We start from the raw sequence: 18,195 nt of genomic DNA, 5'->3' as shown, positions 1-18,195 counted from the left end.
TAAATCTTAGGAAATGTAAAAAATAAAATAAAAAATAAGAACATATCCCAAAAGTATGTTGGGAAAATGTTTTAAAGTTAAACACTCACAAAGAAATAAAAAAGTAGGATTATCTCGAACAGAGAAAAGTGAAAGTGAAACGAGAACGTGATGACATGTCTGAAAATCTAAACGAAACGGAAAGGTCATAAGATAGGCTGAAGACAGAGAGGAGAGCAGCTGATCGGGTGAGTAGCAGCAGATAAACAAAAAACATATCTTATTATAACTTATGATAAACCGCATTAGACTTATTGTTCGAATAAATTATATGCTACACGTTTGATAAACCGTTGTGGCAATTTATGCATGAATGTCAGCTATAGGCCTCGATATGTCGACACATTTTAGTAATTCTGAAGGCCTTATAGCTTAATACAAATGCAACCATGCATTTTGCACTACATAAACGCTTGTATTTTGTTTGCTTACTTTGATTTTGCAGATATTTGGACACTGTAAAAGGGCAATATATTTCATTATAGTGTAACGACATCTAGTGGATGGACATTGTCTTCAGAAGACTTGTTCAGCACACTGTTATTTTCACTGACGTCACATGATTGAATCTCAGGAATTATTTTAATGTGTAGATTTTAACAAGAACAGACCCAGAATATGAAAATAAATGTTATATTACAATATATAACAAATAGTTAAACAAATAAAGATATAGGCTCAGGCTGATGATAAAAAAAAAAAAAAAGTGATCAAGCATATTTCTTTGTGTGCTGTCAATTTCAGAACTAAACTTAAAAATGGAGCAGAAAACTGATACTAGTGGAGATGACCAGCTGTGCAATGTTGTGACACAAGAACCCAGAGATGAACGTCCTACTGGTATAGCCTAGCAGTATTATTATATTATTATAATAACTAAATTCAGTGCTCTTTTCTAAAGACTCTAGACTTCTAAAGCCCCTTTCACACAGCGCTTTGAACCCGGGAAATTCCGAATTTCGACCCCCTGCCAAATTATTACCCCCCTCGTTGAAGTCAGTACCTGATTGCCTAATCCTAACCCCACCCCTAATCCTAACCCCTCCCCCACAGCTAATCCTAGGGGGGTAATAATTTGGCGGGGGTCGAAACTCGGCACAACACCGGAACGCGCGCTGTGTGAACAAAAGCCGTAATAATGCCGTGTCGTAGTGATGACGCTGAAGCGCGGGATCGTTCGCCAGCTGTGAAACGGTACGTAAAGCGCAATTTTATGATCGAATCAGAGAAAAAAATACACAAGCGTGGTTTCTCGAGAGAGAGATCGCAGCTCATAAGCAAACTTAAGACGCTGCTGAGATTACAAGTCACATCGATGTCACGTGTCTTTACGGCATTTTTACGGGTTGTGTGTGAACGCACTCTCTGATTCCGGAAAATCACTGGCAGTGTGAATGAACCAAAATCAAACACATGTCACTTTATCCGTGTATTTTCCGGAATCTCTGTGTGAAAGGGGCTTGAGATGGTCATCACGTGAAGCACACTGTTATTTTCATTGACGTCACATGATTGAATCTCAGGAATTATTTTTATGTGTAGATTTTAACAAGAACAGACCCAGAATATGAAAATAAATGTTATATTAAAATATATAACAAATAGTTAAACAAATAAAGATATAGGCTCAGGCTGATGATTAAAAAAAAAAGAAAAAAAATGATCAAGCATATTTCTTTGTGTGCTGTCAATTTCAGAACTAAACTTAAAAATGGAGCAGAAAACTGATACTAGTGGAAATGACCAGCTGTGCAATGTTGTGACACAAGAACCCAGAGATGAACGTCCTACTGGTATAGCAGTATTATTATATTATTATAATAACTAAATTCAGTGCTCTTTTCTAAAGACTCTAGACTTCTAAAGATGGTTAAAAATAATAAATAAACTGGATGACTTTATTGTTTGAGATGCCTTATCTGAATTAAGTTACATTAACCAATAGTTGTATTTCTCTTGTAGGAAATAAATATTATATCCTTTTATCTGGCAAGACATTGAAGTCTCAAAAGGACGTCCTAAGAAATGCCCTTCAACAAATACCAGGTCTACAGGAGGTGTCCACCGTAGAGGAGTGTGATGTCCTTTTGGTTTTCTGCATTATTGTTTCTAGGACAGGAACTGACATTGATGCTGCAGTGAATGAACTTAATGCCCTCCCAGGTAATGTACTCTTAATGTAATGCATGTTGTAGCAACTCAAAATGTAATAACTGCACATAATAGAATAAGTATTCCATTATTATTGTAATAAAATGTTCATAATGTAATAATTCTCAAAATGTCTTAAACTACTTGCGAAATGCAACAGATTTAAATATTCATGCAATTATTATTATTATTAACCATAGAACATTGGTATTCCTTTACGGTACATTTTAAAAATCTAAATTCTGTTTTACCCTGCATACTACTATTATTACTATTATTATACGGTTACGGATCTATGAGGGAGGACTCAAATGCAGAAATTAGTGATCAGGGGTTTATTTGAAAGACAGCAGACAAGACAGGATATTGTGAGGGAGAGGAGGTGAACAGTCCAAACAGTAGACATGCAGGGATGAGGCACAAAGACAGGCAGGCTGAGAGAGCGACCGCTGAATCCAACCCAGGATGACAGTATGAGGGAGGGTAGACACAGAATGGCAGCAAGAGACAGGAAGAGAACAGTAAGTGCCTGGCAGGATCGCACAGTACAAGGGGATCGACTTTCAGGGCACGAACAATTACTGCACTGGTCTTGCTGCTTGGCTGATGATTTAAGCGGACAGGGAAGCTCAGCTTGGAGGACAAACTAGGGAAGACAAAAGACACAGCAAGCACAAGACACGACGAGACTAGACAAGGTGAGACTAAAGTAAGCTCTGACTAGAAACTACAGTAGACTGTCAAACAAACAATGTAGCACACCAAGTTTATGGCACATAGAAATAACAAACTGGCAAAACATGAAAAACGGGAGCTGAGAACAAGAGGAACAGGTGAGCACACTCAGACAAGGCACAGGTGAACACACTCAGGCAAACAAGGACTCAACAAGGAAGCAGAGAACATGAGGAACAGGTGACAACACCCAGACAAACGAGGACTCAACTAGACAAGAGGGCATGGTACTGGGAAACAAGGAGGCAAGAACAGGGGAGCACATGGCCAACACAAACAAAGACAAAGAGAGAGCCATATGTTCAAGCACAACACAAACATAGAAACATGAAACAAAGACAACAGATATACCTTAGAACACAGTGACAACAGTCATCAACAAGTGGAGAAAGTAAGTGTCAAGAACATTTTCCCTCCAAAACTGATGAGAAGACAAAGAAAAAACTAGTCAGGGAGGCTGTAAAGAATTATCCTACAGCAACATTAAAAGAGTTGCTGCACTTTCTGGCAGGTACTAGTTGCTCCCTACATGTTACAACTATCTCCTATATTCTCCACCTGTCTGGGCTTTGAGAGGGAAACCCTTTCTGACTAAAAAACATCCAAGCTCGGCTAAACTTTGCAAAAACATATATTCAGTCTCCCCAAAGCATGTGGAAATATGTGTTATGGCCTGACAAGGCCAAGATTGATTTTTTTGGCCAAAACTGTAAAAGGATTGGCACAAAAACCCCACATCACATCAGCAGAAGAACACCATACCCTTGGTGAAGCGTGGTGGTGCAGCATCATGCATTAGGGCTGCTTTTCTTCCACTGAGACTGGATTTAGTGAAGGTGGAAGGAATCATGAATAGCTCCATGTACCAGTCGATTTTGGCACAAGATTTTGGATTTTGGCAGGAAAAGATTTTTCACCATGGCAATAAGTGGGGAAATATTCCCAAGTCAAGATGTGGCAAGCTGATAGACTCCTATCCAAACAAACTGAGTGTTGTAATTAAATCAAAGGTGCCTCAAAAGTATTAGTTCAGGAATGTTAACACTTTGCTGTTGGTGATTCCAAGGTTCCCTTTGTGTCAGTTTCTGACACGTATGGGAGAAACTCAGTTTTCTCCAAATACTGAAGCCTGAATGGTTCACGTCTGTGCTTTTCACTGACAAATTATGTTTTAGCCTGCCAGAAAGGGCAGTCCGACTTTATAAATAAAAAATTAAAAACACCTTCACAAAAAGAGCATTTCTGTTCAGGAGAGAACCGACAGCAACTTAAGTACAAGCCAAATTAATAAAATAATGATAAACACCTGTCCTGATTAAATGAATTACCATGACAAGAGTGGCAGGAAAACTGAACAAAGGAAGAAAGGAAACTAGTGAAAACAAATTAAAAGTCCATGATGATGAAACTTGAATGAATGTTTGTGACAGTCACGTTATTTACCGGATCGTTTTTCTTCCCTATTAAATGTCTCTTTGGTTGTCAGTGCATTGCATAACCCAATAGTGTCTTAGTTCATTATCTTTTATTTATAAAAATTAAAGAATATCTATAAAGAATCATATAGCTGTCAGGTTTGTTCTTTGGTTCTGTTTGGTTTTATATTTTTCCCTGGCTGAGTCCCAATTCGCATACTATCCGTCCTAAATAGTATGCGAAACTAGAATTAGTAGGCCTACGTCCCAAATCGTAGTATGTTGAAATGAGTATTCCAAAGATACCCGGATGGTCTCTCTACTATTTCCGGTTAGAATTCGAAGTGCAGACAGAGCCCGTCTACGGAGAGCCTTGGCACTTCCTATTAGCCCCATTGTGTCGATCTTGGTTGCAGTTCCATTAGAATTCCACTGGAGGTGATCGCGGGCGAGTGCAGACTGAATGGGAGTCTATGGGGCTAGACGGCTAAATGTGTCTCTTTCACCCGATTGCCGTTGAGAAATTTCAGATTTTATTGTAGGTTTTGCAAGTTCAACATGGGTTATAGGTCGAAAGTTGAATGAACGAGTACTTATTTCTTTTCGATTTCTTACAGGTTGAGTTGTTGTTGCCCATAACACGCTAGCATTCTGCTAATGACGTCAGCATTCTGACGTCATTGACATTTTAAAAGACTTTTTAAACCAAATAAGTGACTCTAAAAAATCTAACACCCAGCAATGTGTAATTTCTTTGCATCTCCTTTCGAATACAACATTCAAATTACTAGACAAAAAATTATATCCTGAGAAAAGTGGATTTTGAGGGTTTTTCGCCATAGACCTCCATTCATTCTGCACTCGCCTGCGAGCGCCCCCGCATGGACAGAGACGTGTTACTGCAGCCAGTCCAGAAACCGGAAGTAAGCAGAGAGTGCCAATTCTCTTCCTATAATGGCGCTTTTCCACTGCATGGTACGGTACGGCTCGGCTCGGCTCGGTACGGCACGCTTTGGCGCTTTTCCACTGCATGGTACGGTACGGCTCGGTTCGGTACGGCTCACTTATGGCGCATTTCCACTGCATGGTACGGTACGGTACGGCTCGCTTCGGCTCGCTTTAAATGGTACCACCTCTGTTGAGGTTCCAAGCGTACCGTACCGATACTAAAATGTGACGTGCAAACACTGCAGATCACTGATTGGTCAGACAGAATCATCACTGGTCAGCGTCATTGTATTTACAACACGAGACACTAAACCCGCTAGATTTAAATAGCCAGTAGACAACAGCCAACACAGCGCCTGTTTTAAAAGTATTTGCTTAAAAAATGCTTAAAAAAAAAGAAATGGCTGAATCGTGGTCAGTGGACGAGGTGCAGACGTTCCTCTCGTTGGTTGCCGAGGAGCGGATGGGGAAACACGGAATGAAAAATTAGTATTTAATATGATGATGTCATGGCAGTAGAGACGGCAACTATAACGATCAGTCCCACCCACTTTGAAGCGGTACTACTCTGCAGTGGAAAAGCAACCGAGCTAAAGCGAACCGAACCGTGCCATACCGAGCCGAGTCGTACCACGCAGTGGAAAAGCGAAGCGAGCCGAACTGTTCCGTGCCGAGTCGAACCGTACCGAGCCGTACCATGCAGTGGAAAAGCGCCATTAGACATTCTCTGGTGCAGATCAATGCACACTCTAACCATAGACAGTATAAGAAAGACTCTAACGGCTAATATTGCCCACAACCCATTGCGTGCGGGAGGGAGGAGCTTTGCGGTGATGTGATGGTGGTGATGTAAACATGGCAGTTGGGTGCAGCAGCGGAGATGCGCCCTCAGTTTTTAAGTGTAAGAATTCAAATGTATAACCCTAATTAAAGTTATATTTTATTGTCTCGTAATATTAATGGGTTTATGTTGTGCCCAAAAAGTACCGTGTTTATCTTGTAGGGTCTGATGAAGATACTGAGCGCCTCATTGCAGGCTACAAAACAATAAATAAAAAGGCTCTACAGTGTCATGCAAGTGTCTTTTTGATGTATTTCTTTGATGTTTCTGTCTGACTTATTTGTAGTAATACTGTGGCTGTACAAATGTTAACTTTATCAGTCCAACCAAACAAACATGGTTACTACACTTTTACTATAGTAAAAGCATGGTTCATTTTCATCGGGGTATTTTTTAGTATTATACATAAGTATAAAATTAAGTATAAAATACGTTAAACAATAGTTATATTATAAACTTTAAATATTTTAACTCAGAAAATAAGTAGCTTTCGTTACACACATTGCACATGAACGTCAGAACCAGCCGCCTCACAAACGATCTGCGTTTGGTTGATCTACGTCTACGACGACGCCCTGCTTCACACATTGTAAATGTATTGTGGAAAAAAAGATGGGAATAGTAAATAAAATTATATTGGACATACAAGAATGAAATGTAAAATGTTTTGTTAACAGTCGTGGTGTGCGTAACTAGGCAACCACGTTCTCATTCACGTTGCATGACGTCATCGAAGTATGACCCAGAATGTGCATACTCTTTTGCTACACACTCAAAAGTATGTACTTTTTCCTCACAAAAAAAGTACATACTTTTAGGTCGTAGTATAAGTAGGCGAATTGGGACTCAGCCCCTGTGTCCATTTGCCTGTGTTCTACTTCCTTGTTGGTTCCCACCGTTTCTAATTAGTTCTACACCTGTTCTCAGTTCTGTTAATTATATGTATTTAAGCTCTTAGTTCTCCCCAGTTCTTTTTCTTGCGATAATGTGACGAAACTGTCAGGGTTGTGTGCAGGCAGAAGAAGACGACGACGACGACGGCGGCTCCAATACAAAGTGTCTACTTACAATAATAACTTAAGCGATACAAATAGGCAGGATACACACTGGTAACGACGTTACATAGACGAGAACGAACCAAGACTGACTGAACAGAGGGAACTAAATACAGACACAAAACAGGTGACACAGATGAAAATGATTGACAAGACACAGGTGATGATAATGAACTAATGATGGTAGATATGGCAACGGATGAGTGGCGGGAAAACAAAAGACATGTGACTAACAAGGCTGAACAGAAACACAACAGTTACAGTAACGAAACATTGTGCGTTTGGTTTGTGTTCGATCGTCCTTGTTCCTGTACTCTCCTGAGCATTTTTGGATGTAAATCAAAGACTTCTTAAGTGAATTTCCTTCGTCGTGTTTACTGACCACAAGTATATGACAATACGTGACAATAACTAAAAATTATTAGTACATTTTACATTTTTGTAGAACATACTTTTTTTTTTGGACAACCATTTAAATGACTAAATCGTATAAAAATGTATAATTACAATAATAGAAAGCAGAAACATATTTTATTAGTGCATAAATCTTAAAATGCATTTCTGAGTTAAAGTGACTCAAAATAATGGAGCATGTCATAATCACAAAATTCTTAATGAAACTGTTGTATAGCTTAATTAGCCTACTTTTAATGTAATAGATTATTTTACATGGATCTGTTATTACATTTTGTGCTCAAAATTATTACATTGAAAGATAAAATTCATAATACAATACATTTCTCACAATAACCTATCACATAATGTGAAAAATCATTATTAATTTGGAAAATCCTTATCAAAAAAATCCTTACATTATGAGGTCAACATATTATAACATTAATAGTGTAATACCTATTACATGATGTGCAGTTATTATATCATGTAAGGCAGGGTTCCTCAAACTCGGTCCTGGAGGGCCACTGTCCTGCACATAGCTCCAGCCCTGATCAAACACACCTAGCTGTGAGTTTCTAGTGATCCTGAAGACATTGATTAGCTTGCTCAGGTGTGTTTGATCACTGTTGGAGCTAAACTCTGCAGGACAGTGGCCCTCCCGAGTTTGAGGAACCCTGATGTAAGGGATAATGTACATCCAGCCAGTTGTTATAGAATAAACCCCAGCAGGGTGATCAGGACTCCGACGTGAAGCGGATGGGTCTTGCATCACTCTGAATGGGTTTTTGTGTTGTCAGTTTTTACCGGTTGTTATCAGGGAACAACATACCGCTGGATGGTGCGATTGACAATTATCAGTATCAGTATCAAGTATCAGAATTAAGTGTTCCACAGAGCCGTATAATAAGCTTTGTTATTACCATAGACTGTAAAATAAAAAGACTATTGCATTATGAGTTGTGCATGTAGTATTTTGTATCATCTTCAGTGATTTATCTAACTCATTTTAGTAATGAATACATATAACAACCATATGCCCACTTAATATCAACAGAGTCTAAACCAGCTGTCTTCATGGTGCTGCATCACACATTTGACCCAGAGAAGATTGTACCAGACAGCAGCAGATATGTGTCCAGAAGGAATACATTCACTATCGACTGTCTATTTGACGAGGATGAAGGACTCCTGAAGTGTGTGAGGAATGATAAAGCTCTGGAAGGAATTAAACAATGGCTGCAGCCAGAGGTATCCAGTTCTTCAGGATAAATGATACAAATTAAACAGTAAATATAATTGATAAAAAAAAAAAAATAGAATATAGTCACAAATATGTAATTAGAGATAGTCTACATGCATTAAAAACAATTATATAATTACATTATATATATTACATTATGTATATATATAATATACATTACAACAAATATAATTACTACTGTAATAAATACTTACTAATGAATACTGATTCTTCCTTATGATCTCTCCGCCAGTCTCATTTCTACGGAGCTGCTAAAGGGACATGTTGGTGTTCCACAGTTCCCTCGCAAAACGTTTGTGTTCCCACAAGAAACTTTGCATTCCCTCGCAAAACTTTTGCGTTCGCTCGCAAAGACATTTGAATTCCTTTGCAAAACCTGTTGTGTGGCCCTAACCTGTTGTATAGCCTCTCAAGACAACAGCTTAGCTTATTATGGTAGATTACATGTTGTGTGGCATGAATTGATATTTTACTTTCTGTGGTTTACAATCACTTTACATATAGCAAAATAGATAAAAGACCCTTTAAATACATGTGTCACTTAAAGTGATGATTAAACAAGTGCAAAAAACAAAATGCTACAAAGTTAGCTGCAAGCATAAAAACAAAGTTAGTTTCTAAGCAGTAGCCTACTTGAAATGGTAAACTGATTTGTTTGTTTTTTTGCACTTTTAATAGTGTCTGGAGCAGAACTGGCACTGGCTGTTTCAAAACATAATGCAAAACATATGGTCATCGCTCAGCGGTTTTTGGCACACAATTTGGGTAAAGTATATGCTGAAACTCTGTTAATTGATCCAGCAGTCCTGCCCAGCAGTCATGTTCTGTTAACAAATATATTTTGTATCACTCATTTCAGACACAACAGGATAGACGAGCAGAGACAGAAATGCCTAAAGCATATTTCAGTGAGTGTGATTTTGTACTTATACTATAAAGATTTTTCTAATATAGTTAAATATTTGTTTATACCATCCTTGATTTTCAGAAGTTTTTTGTTTCTTTTTTTTCAGAAAAGTTTTCAGTACAGTTTAACTCACTAATTTTAGTTTTTATTGTTCTATGAGGGTCAAATTGACTCCATTGATTTCATAATGACTTTGGCTTGAACTCCTAATCATTCATTCTTTTTCCAGGTGAGACGGATCTTCAGTTTGAATCAGAACTGATGCTTGTCCTGCTGGGCATGCCTGGATCTGAGAAGACTGCAGTAGGACACATGATATTTGGCAGAAAAGAGAGTCAGGCCAATACCTCTTCAGCCGCCCTGAAGATGATCACAGCAGAGAATGGAGTGGTGGATGAGAGACAGGTGGCTGTGATCTACACCCCTGACTGGTTCGGCTCTGGACTCTCCTCGGAGGAAATTAAACAAAACATCAAATTCTGTACCCGTCTAGCTTCAGCTGGTCCTTATGCTTTCCTCCTAGTCATACCAGCAAATCAGTTTATTAAAGAGGAGAGAGAGATAGTGAATGACATGGAGGCTGTTTTTGAGGAAAGGTGCTGGGAGAGGCTCATGCTCGTTCTCACTGTTTCTGATGAACATGAAAAGCATGAAAAGATTGAAAACCATAAATTCCTTGAGGGAAAATGTGGAAATTGGTTTCATGCCCTCAATATCAGTGAGACTGGAAGTAGACCTCAGGTTTCAGAGCTGCTGAAGAAGGTAGAGAAGATGGTGGCAGGAAATAGAAAAAGTAGTGATGATGAGTCTTTTGAAATGGTATAGTGCTTTTCACTTATATAGTGCTTTTCACAATACACATTGTTTCAAAGCAGCTTTACAGAAATGCATGATGCAAAATGTTATAATAATTATCTTAATATCTTCATGCCTTCACATTTAGCAGATTAAAGCTCAGCAGTTGAGATTTGCTATATAATATATACTGTTAAACGTGAGTGTACTATATCTGGGTTAGGTTGGGTATACTTATATAGTTATATAATTTGTTATTATTTATCGATTTGTTAATTCATGCTTTATGTGGTGAGAATTATAAATCCTGTGAGGTTTTATTCAGTTTATAACAATTTAGTGTAATGACAAGCCTAATTACTATTTGGTGACGAGAATCAAACTATGGTTAAATGATGGGTAAAGGACAGGGTTAAATTACGCAGTTTACCTGAGGAGTTAATTGAAAGTCATGGCATAATACTTTTTAATAATGGAGGGGGAAAATAAAACTTGGGAGAAACAGTCAATACCAGAGGGCCAGTTCTCCTCTGGCTATACAGGCAAAATATAATGACAGTAATTAAGTAGATATTTTACTACAGTGATTGAACTGTAAGATGTATGCAGTGAAATTAAATCAATAAGTATATATGATATTCAAAATATTATAGCTAGAGTGTAATGGCTTTTTATAGCTTTGGGTGATTTTTTCTGTTATGTAAAGTGCTTCAGTTTCAATGTACCAGTACTAATCATTTATCTGGGAACATCCATAGTGACTTGTTCAGGGGCGCTGTGTTTTACCCTTTGTAATCTGAATATAAAATGTTTGTGTATATCTAGAAATGCATTGTCCTCTATATCCATATATTTCCATATATTTTCTGTTAAGCAGCTGAATGCATCACACAAACCCTACTATTGAGAGTTTCTGAATATTGTAGGCTCAGTTCTAAAATGAAACTTCTGTCATCATTTACTCACACTTATGTTTAACCAAGCTCATATATTCTTTCTTATGTGCAGCACAAAAGGAGAAGTTAAGTATTGTGGAAGAAATTGAATATGTTCTATATGTTTGCATTTTCTTATATTCATAGAATCTTAGAAATATGATGATAATCAGATTAATGTAGTGTCGATACATACCCTAATGAATATACGTATGACCTTGTATACTGTACGTGACTTGACAAAAAGTAATGTGTTACTACGAGTGTTGACCGAGACAGAGGGGCTCCACTCAAGGGTATAGCATATGATAAACAATGTATTAGATATGCCTGAGAGATATCTTCATGTAGCCTCAGGAAAACAACCTTGGGGGAAGAACAACTATAAAGAATGAAGAAAGCCCCCACTCGAGGTCACACTCTGCAGGCACTTTGTAATGACTGTATGACTGCTGACCTTTCCTTGCAAGGGAATAAATAATCTTTAAAGACAATTGATCCATGTTTGTCTCTTATTCAGTAAGTAGAATTTTTTTTTTGCCACTATTTAAGTTAAGAAGTTTGCATCACTGGATATTACACACTTAACATTTCCATTTTCACATTTAACATTTCAATAGGCCATATCTAATTATTGGGGGATCAATACTTTGCCTGATCACTTTTGCTATATGTTTTCTCTTTTTTAAGGCCCACAGTCCCTTTGAAGCATCTTTGGGAAAATATAATCTAATGAGCATAATGTGAATAAAGTAGAATATGTGGAAGATTATGGATCATTCCAGTTTGAACATTGATGTCTTAATAAAAAGGTTGGAAAGGCCTATTCTGAAAATATACAGTATATACAGTATATTGACTTTAAAACTGGATTGTTTTAGGCCAAACCGGGGATGTAAAGGGCAGATGTTTTGTGCTAATTAAGGGATGAATAAAGTCTCTGGAAAAGCAATCGAGAAGGTTGAAATCATCCCTTCAAGTCCTTCTTGTAAAAGACTGGAAATTGTGTAAGAAATGTATTTGTGTTCATGCATAAATGCTTTTACATACTGTATTTCCAGGGTCAAAATTTACTAAGAAGAATATACTGAAAGCCATTAAAAAGAGGTAAGGATGCAAATGTATTTAATTCCTTAAAGGGATAGTTCACCCAAAAATGAAAATTAGCCCATGATTTACTCACTCTCAAGTCATCCTGTAGGCTATATGACATTCTTCTTTCAGACGAATACAATCTGAGTTATAATAAAAAATGCCCTGGCTCTTCCAAGCTCTATCAATCATAAAAGAGATGGCCTTAAGTTGTGCTTAGGTTTGGCCAGAAGCTAGTTATTTTACTTTATAAAGTTTTAAATATGAATATTTTTCTTACACAAATGCATAGCTTCGCTTGAGAAGGCCTTTATTAACCCCCCAGAGCCGTGTGGAGCACGATGGATATGATTGATAGATGCACTTTTATGGACTTCAAAACAGAAACAGACATTCACTGTCATTATAAAGCTTGCAAGAGCCAGGACATTTTTTTTTTATATAACTCCGATTGTATTCGTCTGAAAGAAGAATGTCATATACACCTAGGATGACTTAAGAGGGTGAGCAAATCATGGGCTAATTTTCATTTTTGGGTGAACTATCCCTTTAATATTAAGTTTAAAAACATAAACCTAAGGCCTGCACGGTACACATGATGCTCTCTAATGAATGCAAGGAAAAACGTAGTATAATTTTTTGTCTGCTCTTAGCAAAAACACACAGAAGCCTGCAGTATTAATCAAGCATAGAGCCAAAGCCCTGATCCACGGAGGAGCCACATGATGATTAATCTTCAAATCAGTAATTGGATCTCTAAAAATCATCGGCTTTCATACATTATGCCTGAAAAGCTGGAGTCACAATTTATACATACAGTTTAATTGAAATGCTGTGATTATATACATAACTACATATATATAGTATAATGTAGTCAGATCAAATATTCTGTTCATCTGATGTCTTTTTCTTTGTTAAAATAATATTTAGTTCAGGCAAAAAAAAAAAAAAAAAAAAAAAATCCAATTTCTTACCATATTCTCACAATGACAGATATGCTCTGAAAAGGAAACATTGAGATCAAGTCAACCATGTCATGTAGGATACTTTCCCTGAGAATCAAACATTTACAATATCAGTTTCACTTTAATGACTGCATTGCAAAACATGTCTTTAAATGTATTAAAGCACCTGCATCAAATACTAAAGTGAAAATACTTTTACAGCACAGGACTTTGATGGGAGACACACTTCTGGCTTGAACATTATACATGCAGTTAAATATTTTCTCTCTCTTTCTCTGAAAAGTACGAGAGAGCTCATACTGCCAGTTTAGTATAAAGCAGAGCATTTCTCAGAAATACTTTGTTCTAGACTAGAGGAAGTCTCGGGTCATGTGGCCACCACATGTCGTCACAATGCTACAGCAAACACAGAAACACCTCGCATTTTCCTGTGACCACAGCTCTAAAAATATCACAGTTACAAATCTGACAATCTCCATTTTTCATGAACACTATTCAGAGGAGACAACAGATTTAGTGTAATTAGCTTTGATTTTTTTTTTTTAAACAAGTTAATAATGTGGTTACATTATAAAAAAAAATAAGGAGGAGGAGAAAAATCTGTCAATCTGGAAATTCTGGATGTAGTTAAGTCATTTGCAACTCAGTAAGTGATGGAATGCAAAAAAAAACATTAAGGAGTAAAACCGCCTAACTTTTTATTCTCAGCTGCTCACGTGTAGACTACATTCCTAAATGAAAAATGGGGAAATTAGGGAAATCCCTTGATCCCACTAAGGCAGGGTCACACACAGTGTTGGGGAGTAACGGAATACATGTACCCGCGTTACGTATTCAGAATACAAATTTTATGAGTAACTGTAGCCTATTCCGTTACAGTTACAATTAAAATAGTTGGTATTTAGAATCCAGTTACATTGTTGAAATCAATGGATTACATGACGATACTTCTCTGTTTCACGAGTTTATTCACTCTCTAAATAAATTAAGGCAACTCCATGCATTTCCCAGAAGCCCCAATATGAAAACGAAAAAAATGCGCGGTTTGCGTGATCAGTCATAATGGAGTCGGAAGAGGAGCAGCGGGAGCTAGAGGTAGAGATGGAGCCGGAACAACAAAGCCAGGGCAAGAATGCATTTAGGCTATATCTTGGAAATTCAAACAGCATTTCACATTAAAGAAAGAGAAGGGAGAACGAAATATATAGGCTACACACAATAACTTGGAACGTGTCTAAATTAGCCAAGAGCAGGTTGAAGACTTTGCTGAGAAATAGGCTATTGAAACTTCCTTACTGTAACAGCACAGTAGGCTATTAAAGAACACGTTGAGCAGTAATGATGGTGAAATGAAATCACATTTGAATCAGTATCTTGATGTCTATTATGAATATTTAATATTTAATTCTCTGTTATCAATGTCCTGTTTAACTGCCCGCTCATCGGGGTAACAGAAAATGGCGCTACTCTCGTATCACACCGCGGACTCGCTCACTCTTGTTTCACACAAATGCAACTAACGCCACCTTGCATCTCATTTTTTGATTGTGGTGAAGATAACCTCACTTTGTATTAATATTGCTGCAATATGATTGCGGTTAGTCTTGTTGCTGGGCCGATTGTTTTGAACATTCATGGAGTGGTGAATGTGATTTCATGTTGTTGATCATGGAATAATATTCCAAACAACCAGTCAGATTTGAGGGACAAGTTTACAGTTTATGTAAGTTTAGGCTTATAACCAGTGCTTCTATCAGTGTTATTCACCTATCATTTTCCTCTGATTTTAGGGATAATTTATGGGTAGGGTTAGTGCTAGGGATAGGACTAAATTTTCAGACAGGAATGTTGTTCCGGGATCAACAATATGTCTTACTTGGCAAAATCATTGTGCAAAAGCTTTAAGAAAATAATATACAGGACAAATGATAAAATTACACAGATTCAGATTAACATGCAAAATATGCACACATTTTAAAATAAAGTGTCCTTTTTAAAGAAAACGTGCATTTTTGTACATTATTGCATTAAAACATCCATATGTTAAATTATAAAAAAATAAAATAAAATTGTAAGTTATTTTTAAGTTCTTCAATTTAGGGTTGTTATGACTTGGCAGCATTATGCCAGGATGATGTCATTTTTGACAATGGAACGAAAGGGAATTACCAAGGTATGTCTATAAAAGCTTAGATTCACATTCACATTCACATCTTTCATCACATCTTGCAAATATGAGCCGGATCATCTTTCTCGTGTCATTGGTCTTCCTTATCTGCATGGCTTTCACTGAGGGTAACAGCTTTTTCACATCTTATCTTTTCAGCATAATATCATGACATTAAGCCTACACTTGTAGCCTACTACGTGTACAACATGCTTTATGAGTGCAAGTTTTATTACTTTACTACTTTATTGCTTTTGGCATAACAGTGAGCAAACAAACATGACAAGTCTAACAGGTCACCTAAAGAATAAGTTCGATATTTTACACTTGAGTAACAACATCCAGATAGGTTAGCATGTAGTTTTATTCTCAATTTTTTTATTGATATCTCTGCTTTAGGCCAACGGATGTTAATAAGCAAGCGATGCCTGTGCCACAGAACATATGACGGTCTGCGGCCTGGAAACATCAAGGAATGGAAAGTGCACAAACCAAGTGCATTCTGTGACACCACTGAAATTGTGTAATGCAATTTATTATTCAGAATGTTTTTTATGATGTTTGTGTGTGTTAAAATGATGTGTGATCATTGATTTGATCAGTGTAAACTAAATGCTCCATATTTTGCCAACAGTGTGATTTTGAAGAAACCTCATATAAAAGTCTGCCTGAATCCTAAATCTCCACTAGGACAACGACTACAAGCGAATTAAGACACTCATGGACAGCTGAGCACCAAGTACATTCCAGATCATACATCAGATGACTATGTAAGAACAGGGTCCCTTTTGTGATTGTGATTTTGGAAATGGTGTCTATAAATAAAAGTGATTTATTTCAAAAAGATCCTTCAGTTCAGAAGATAAAGACTCTTCAATTCAGCTTAAATTACTTTAAAGTATTATAGAAGAAGGAGAGTCATGAAAGGAAGGAATTATTCTGCTGTTTCACATGCAGTACCAGTCTGGATGCTGTCATTGGTCTTTTTTTATGTCATCTTTGAATCTGGTCATATATCTGTAAATGCCTTGCATGGTTTCCGTTAAAGAAGCTTTGTAAAATTGAAGGAAAAAAACAACAACAACTGTTTGTCAAAAAATATTTTGATATGTTTAGTAAGAGTTCAATGTTCTTTATTTTAAACAACATTATTAATATATTTAATAAAAATAAATATATATATATATATATGTGTGTGTGTGTTTTGTTGTATTTATATTGTGCCAAATGTATGCTGAATTAATTTATTCTTTAATTTTAAAACAGAGTCAAGTTGAATTAAAAAATTAACATGAATCAATGTAAGAATGTCTTATTATTTAGATGGTCCCCTTTAGTTTTAATGACTGAATGAACTCCAAAAGTTTGTGTAAAACCTGATGATCATGTTCTTCAGATTTGAGGTGATCCATTATCCACTGAGCTTCAGTGGAAGAACATCTGACCGGTCCGTCTGTACAACGAGTAACCTGATCATGACACAAATGTACGTTTTTGATTAGTGAACTAGAAATAGTGCGGATTCTGAAATATGTATTATTCATGTGGTTCTTGTATTTTTTTTTTCTTGTTGGATTATGCCCCCTACTGGACATGGTTTGTAAAGGCCATGGGGTGCAATACCTGCACAAAGTCTCAAATGAGTAAGAAAGAATGACCATACATTATCCAATGGCCTGTGCTCCTAACACTACATTGTTCATAATACGTTCCAATGTGAAATACGACAGTTTATCTAAGGATTTTTGAAGGCCACCAGCACTGCATGTTAATGTACTGCCATATTAGACCAGTAGATGGAAGTGAAAAAAAACAAAGACCATTCGGGTTTTTATTTTGCAATAGTGATTCAGGGATCAGGGCAGTTTTTAATTTCAGCTATTAAAGCCTACAAGACAAAGGCATATCTCTGCAATAAATGTGGCCAGGTCCAGAATGAGGCACTTCTGGTAACAAAGATAACATGTCTCAGAATAGCTGAAAATGAACCTAGCATAGGCCTATCCCAAAAGCAAGCTAGCCTACCTCATAAACTTTGTTCCTGTGGAAATCTTTAGTTGGACTTCGTATTAAACCAAATGATATGCAAAACATTTTGTTACATCAGAAATGTATTTAGATAAACCCATTGGAGTTAAGGACTCTTAAGATATTATCAAAATAAAGCTTAATGCCTCTAAAGGCGTTTCCAACGCTAACAATCATTATAAGACAATTTAGGATGAGGGCTGTTACATTCAATTTATCAGATGTTTGTAGGCTACTTTGTAGCTAAATGGCAGTGTAATGCAAATATGTCTGAGCAGGACCCTACTGAAAAACAAGTGACGTAGCCTATGGTTACCTTCCTGTGAGTAGGCCTACGTACAGCGACAAAGTTAACATGTTGTGAAAGACGCATCATTTGGGTTTCACTAAGTAAAATACATAACAGGCGATGACATCAGCAATGGGGGAGTAGGGAAATAGCTATAAGAAATCTCATAAAAAATA

The 18,195-nt window shown here is 37.0% G+C and overlaps 1 protein-coding gene and 1 long non-coding RNA gene across 4 annotated transcripts; both read left to right on the top strand.

The window, feature by feature from the left end:
* Positions 1-69: 69 nt before the first annotated feature.
* On the top strand, positions 70-11,478 carry LOC309498211 (uncharacterized protein). Of its 3 annotated transcripts, XR_014205877.1 has the most exons (9): positions 70-227; positions 784-879; positions 1,737-1,832; positions 2,002-2,202; positions 8,635-8,828; positions 9,520-9,606; positions 9,701-9,749; positions 9,978-11,226; positions 11,258-11,478. XR_014205877.1 is itself a non-coding variant. In XM_082168775.1 (8 exons), the coding sequence occupies exons 2-8, from the start codon at positions 798-800 to the stop codon at positions 10,571-10,573; spliced, it is 1,305 nt and encodes a 434-aa protein (XP_082024901.1). In that variant the 5' UTR covers positions 70-227; positions 784-797; the 3' UTR covers positions 10,574-11,478. The 3 variants fall into 3 exon arrangements, 2 of the variants coding, with proteins under 2 accessions (XP_082024901.1, XP_082024902.1); XM_082168775.1 differs by having other exon boundaries at positions 9,978-11,478; XM_082168776.1 differs by lacking the exon at positions 1,737-1,832 and having other exon boundaries at positions 9,978-11,478.
* A 4,203-nt stretch (positions 11,479-15,681) lies between these two features.
* On the top strand, positions 15,682-16,893 carry LOC309499070. Its single transcript, XR_014206136.1, has 3 exons — positions 15,682-15,830; positions 16,102-16,225; positions 16,337-16,893. It is a non-coding gene; the product is annotated as an uncharacterized lncRNA (long non-coding RNA).
* Positions 16,894-18,195: the final 1,302 nt, after the last annotated feature.

Source organism: Leuciscus leuciscus (genome assembly GCF_965113295.1).
Source record: "Leuciscus leuciscus genome assembly, chromosome: 5".
Taxonomy (NCBI): domain Eukaryota; kingdom Metazoa; phylum Chordata; class Actinopteri; order Cypriniformes; family Leuciscidae; genus Leuciscus; species Leuciscus leuciscus.
The sequence above is the reverse complement of the archived record's forward strand: the minus strand, read 5'-3'. Positions and strand labels throughout refer to the sequence as shown.

Excerpts from the sequence above, each read along its gene's own strand:
- LOC309498211 (XM_082168775.1), top strand. The coding sequence starts at position 798 with ATGGAGCAGAAAACTGATACTAGTGGAGATGACCAGCTGTGCAATGTT. Across the intron at positions 1,833-2,001 it reads CAGAGATGAACGTCCTACTG|GAAATAAATATTATATCCTT; the intron begins GTATAGCAGTAT and ends TTTCTCTTGTAG. Across the intron at positions 8,829-9,519 it reads AACAATGGCTGCAGCCAGAG|TGTCTGGAGCAGAACTGGCA; the intron begins GTATCCAGTTCT and ends CACTTTTAATAG.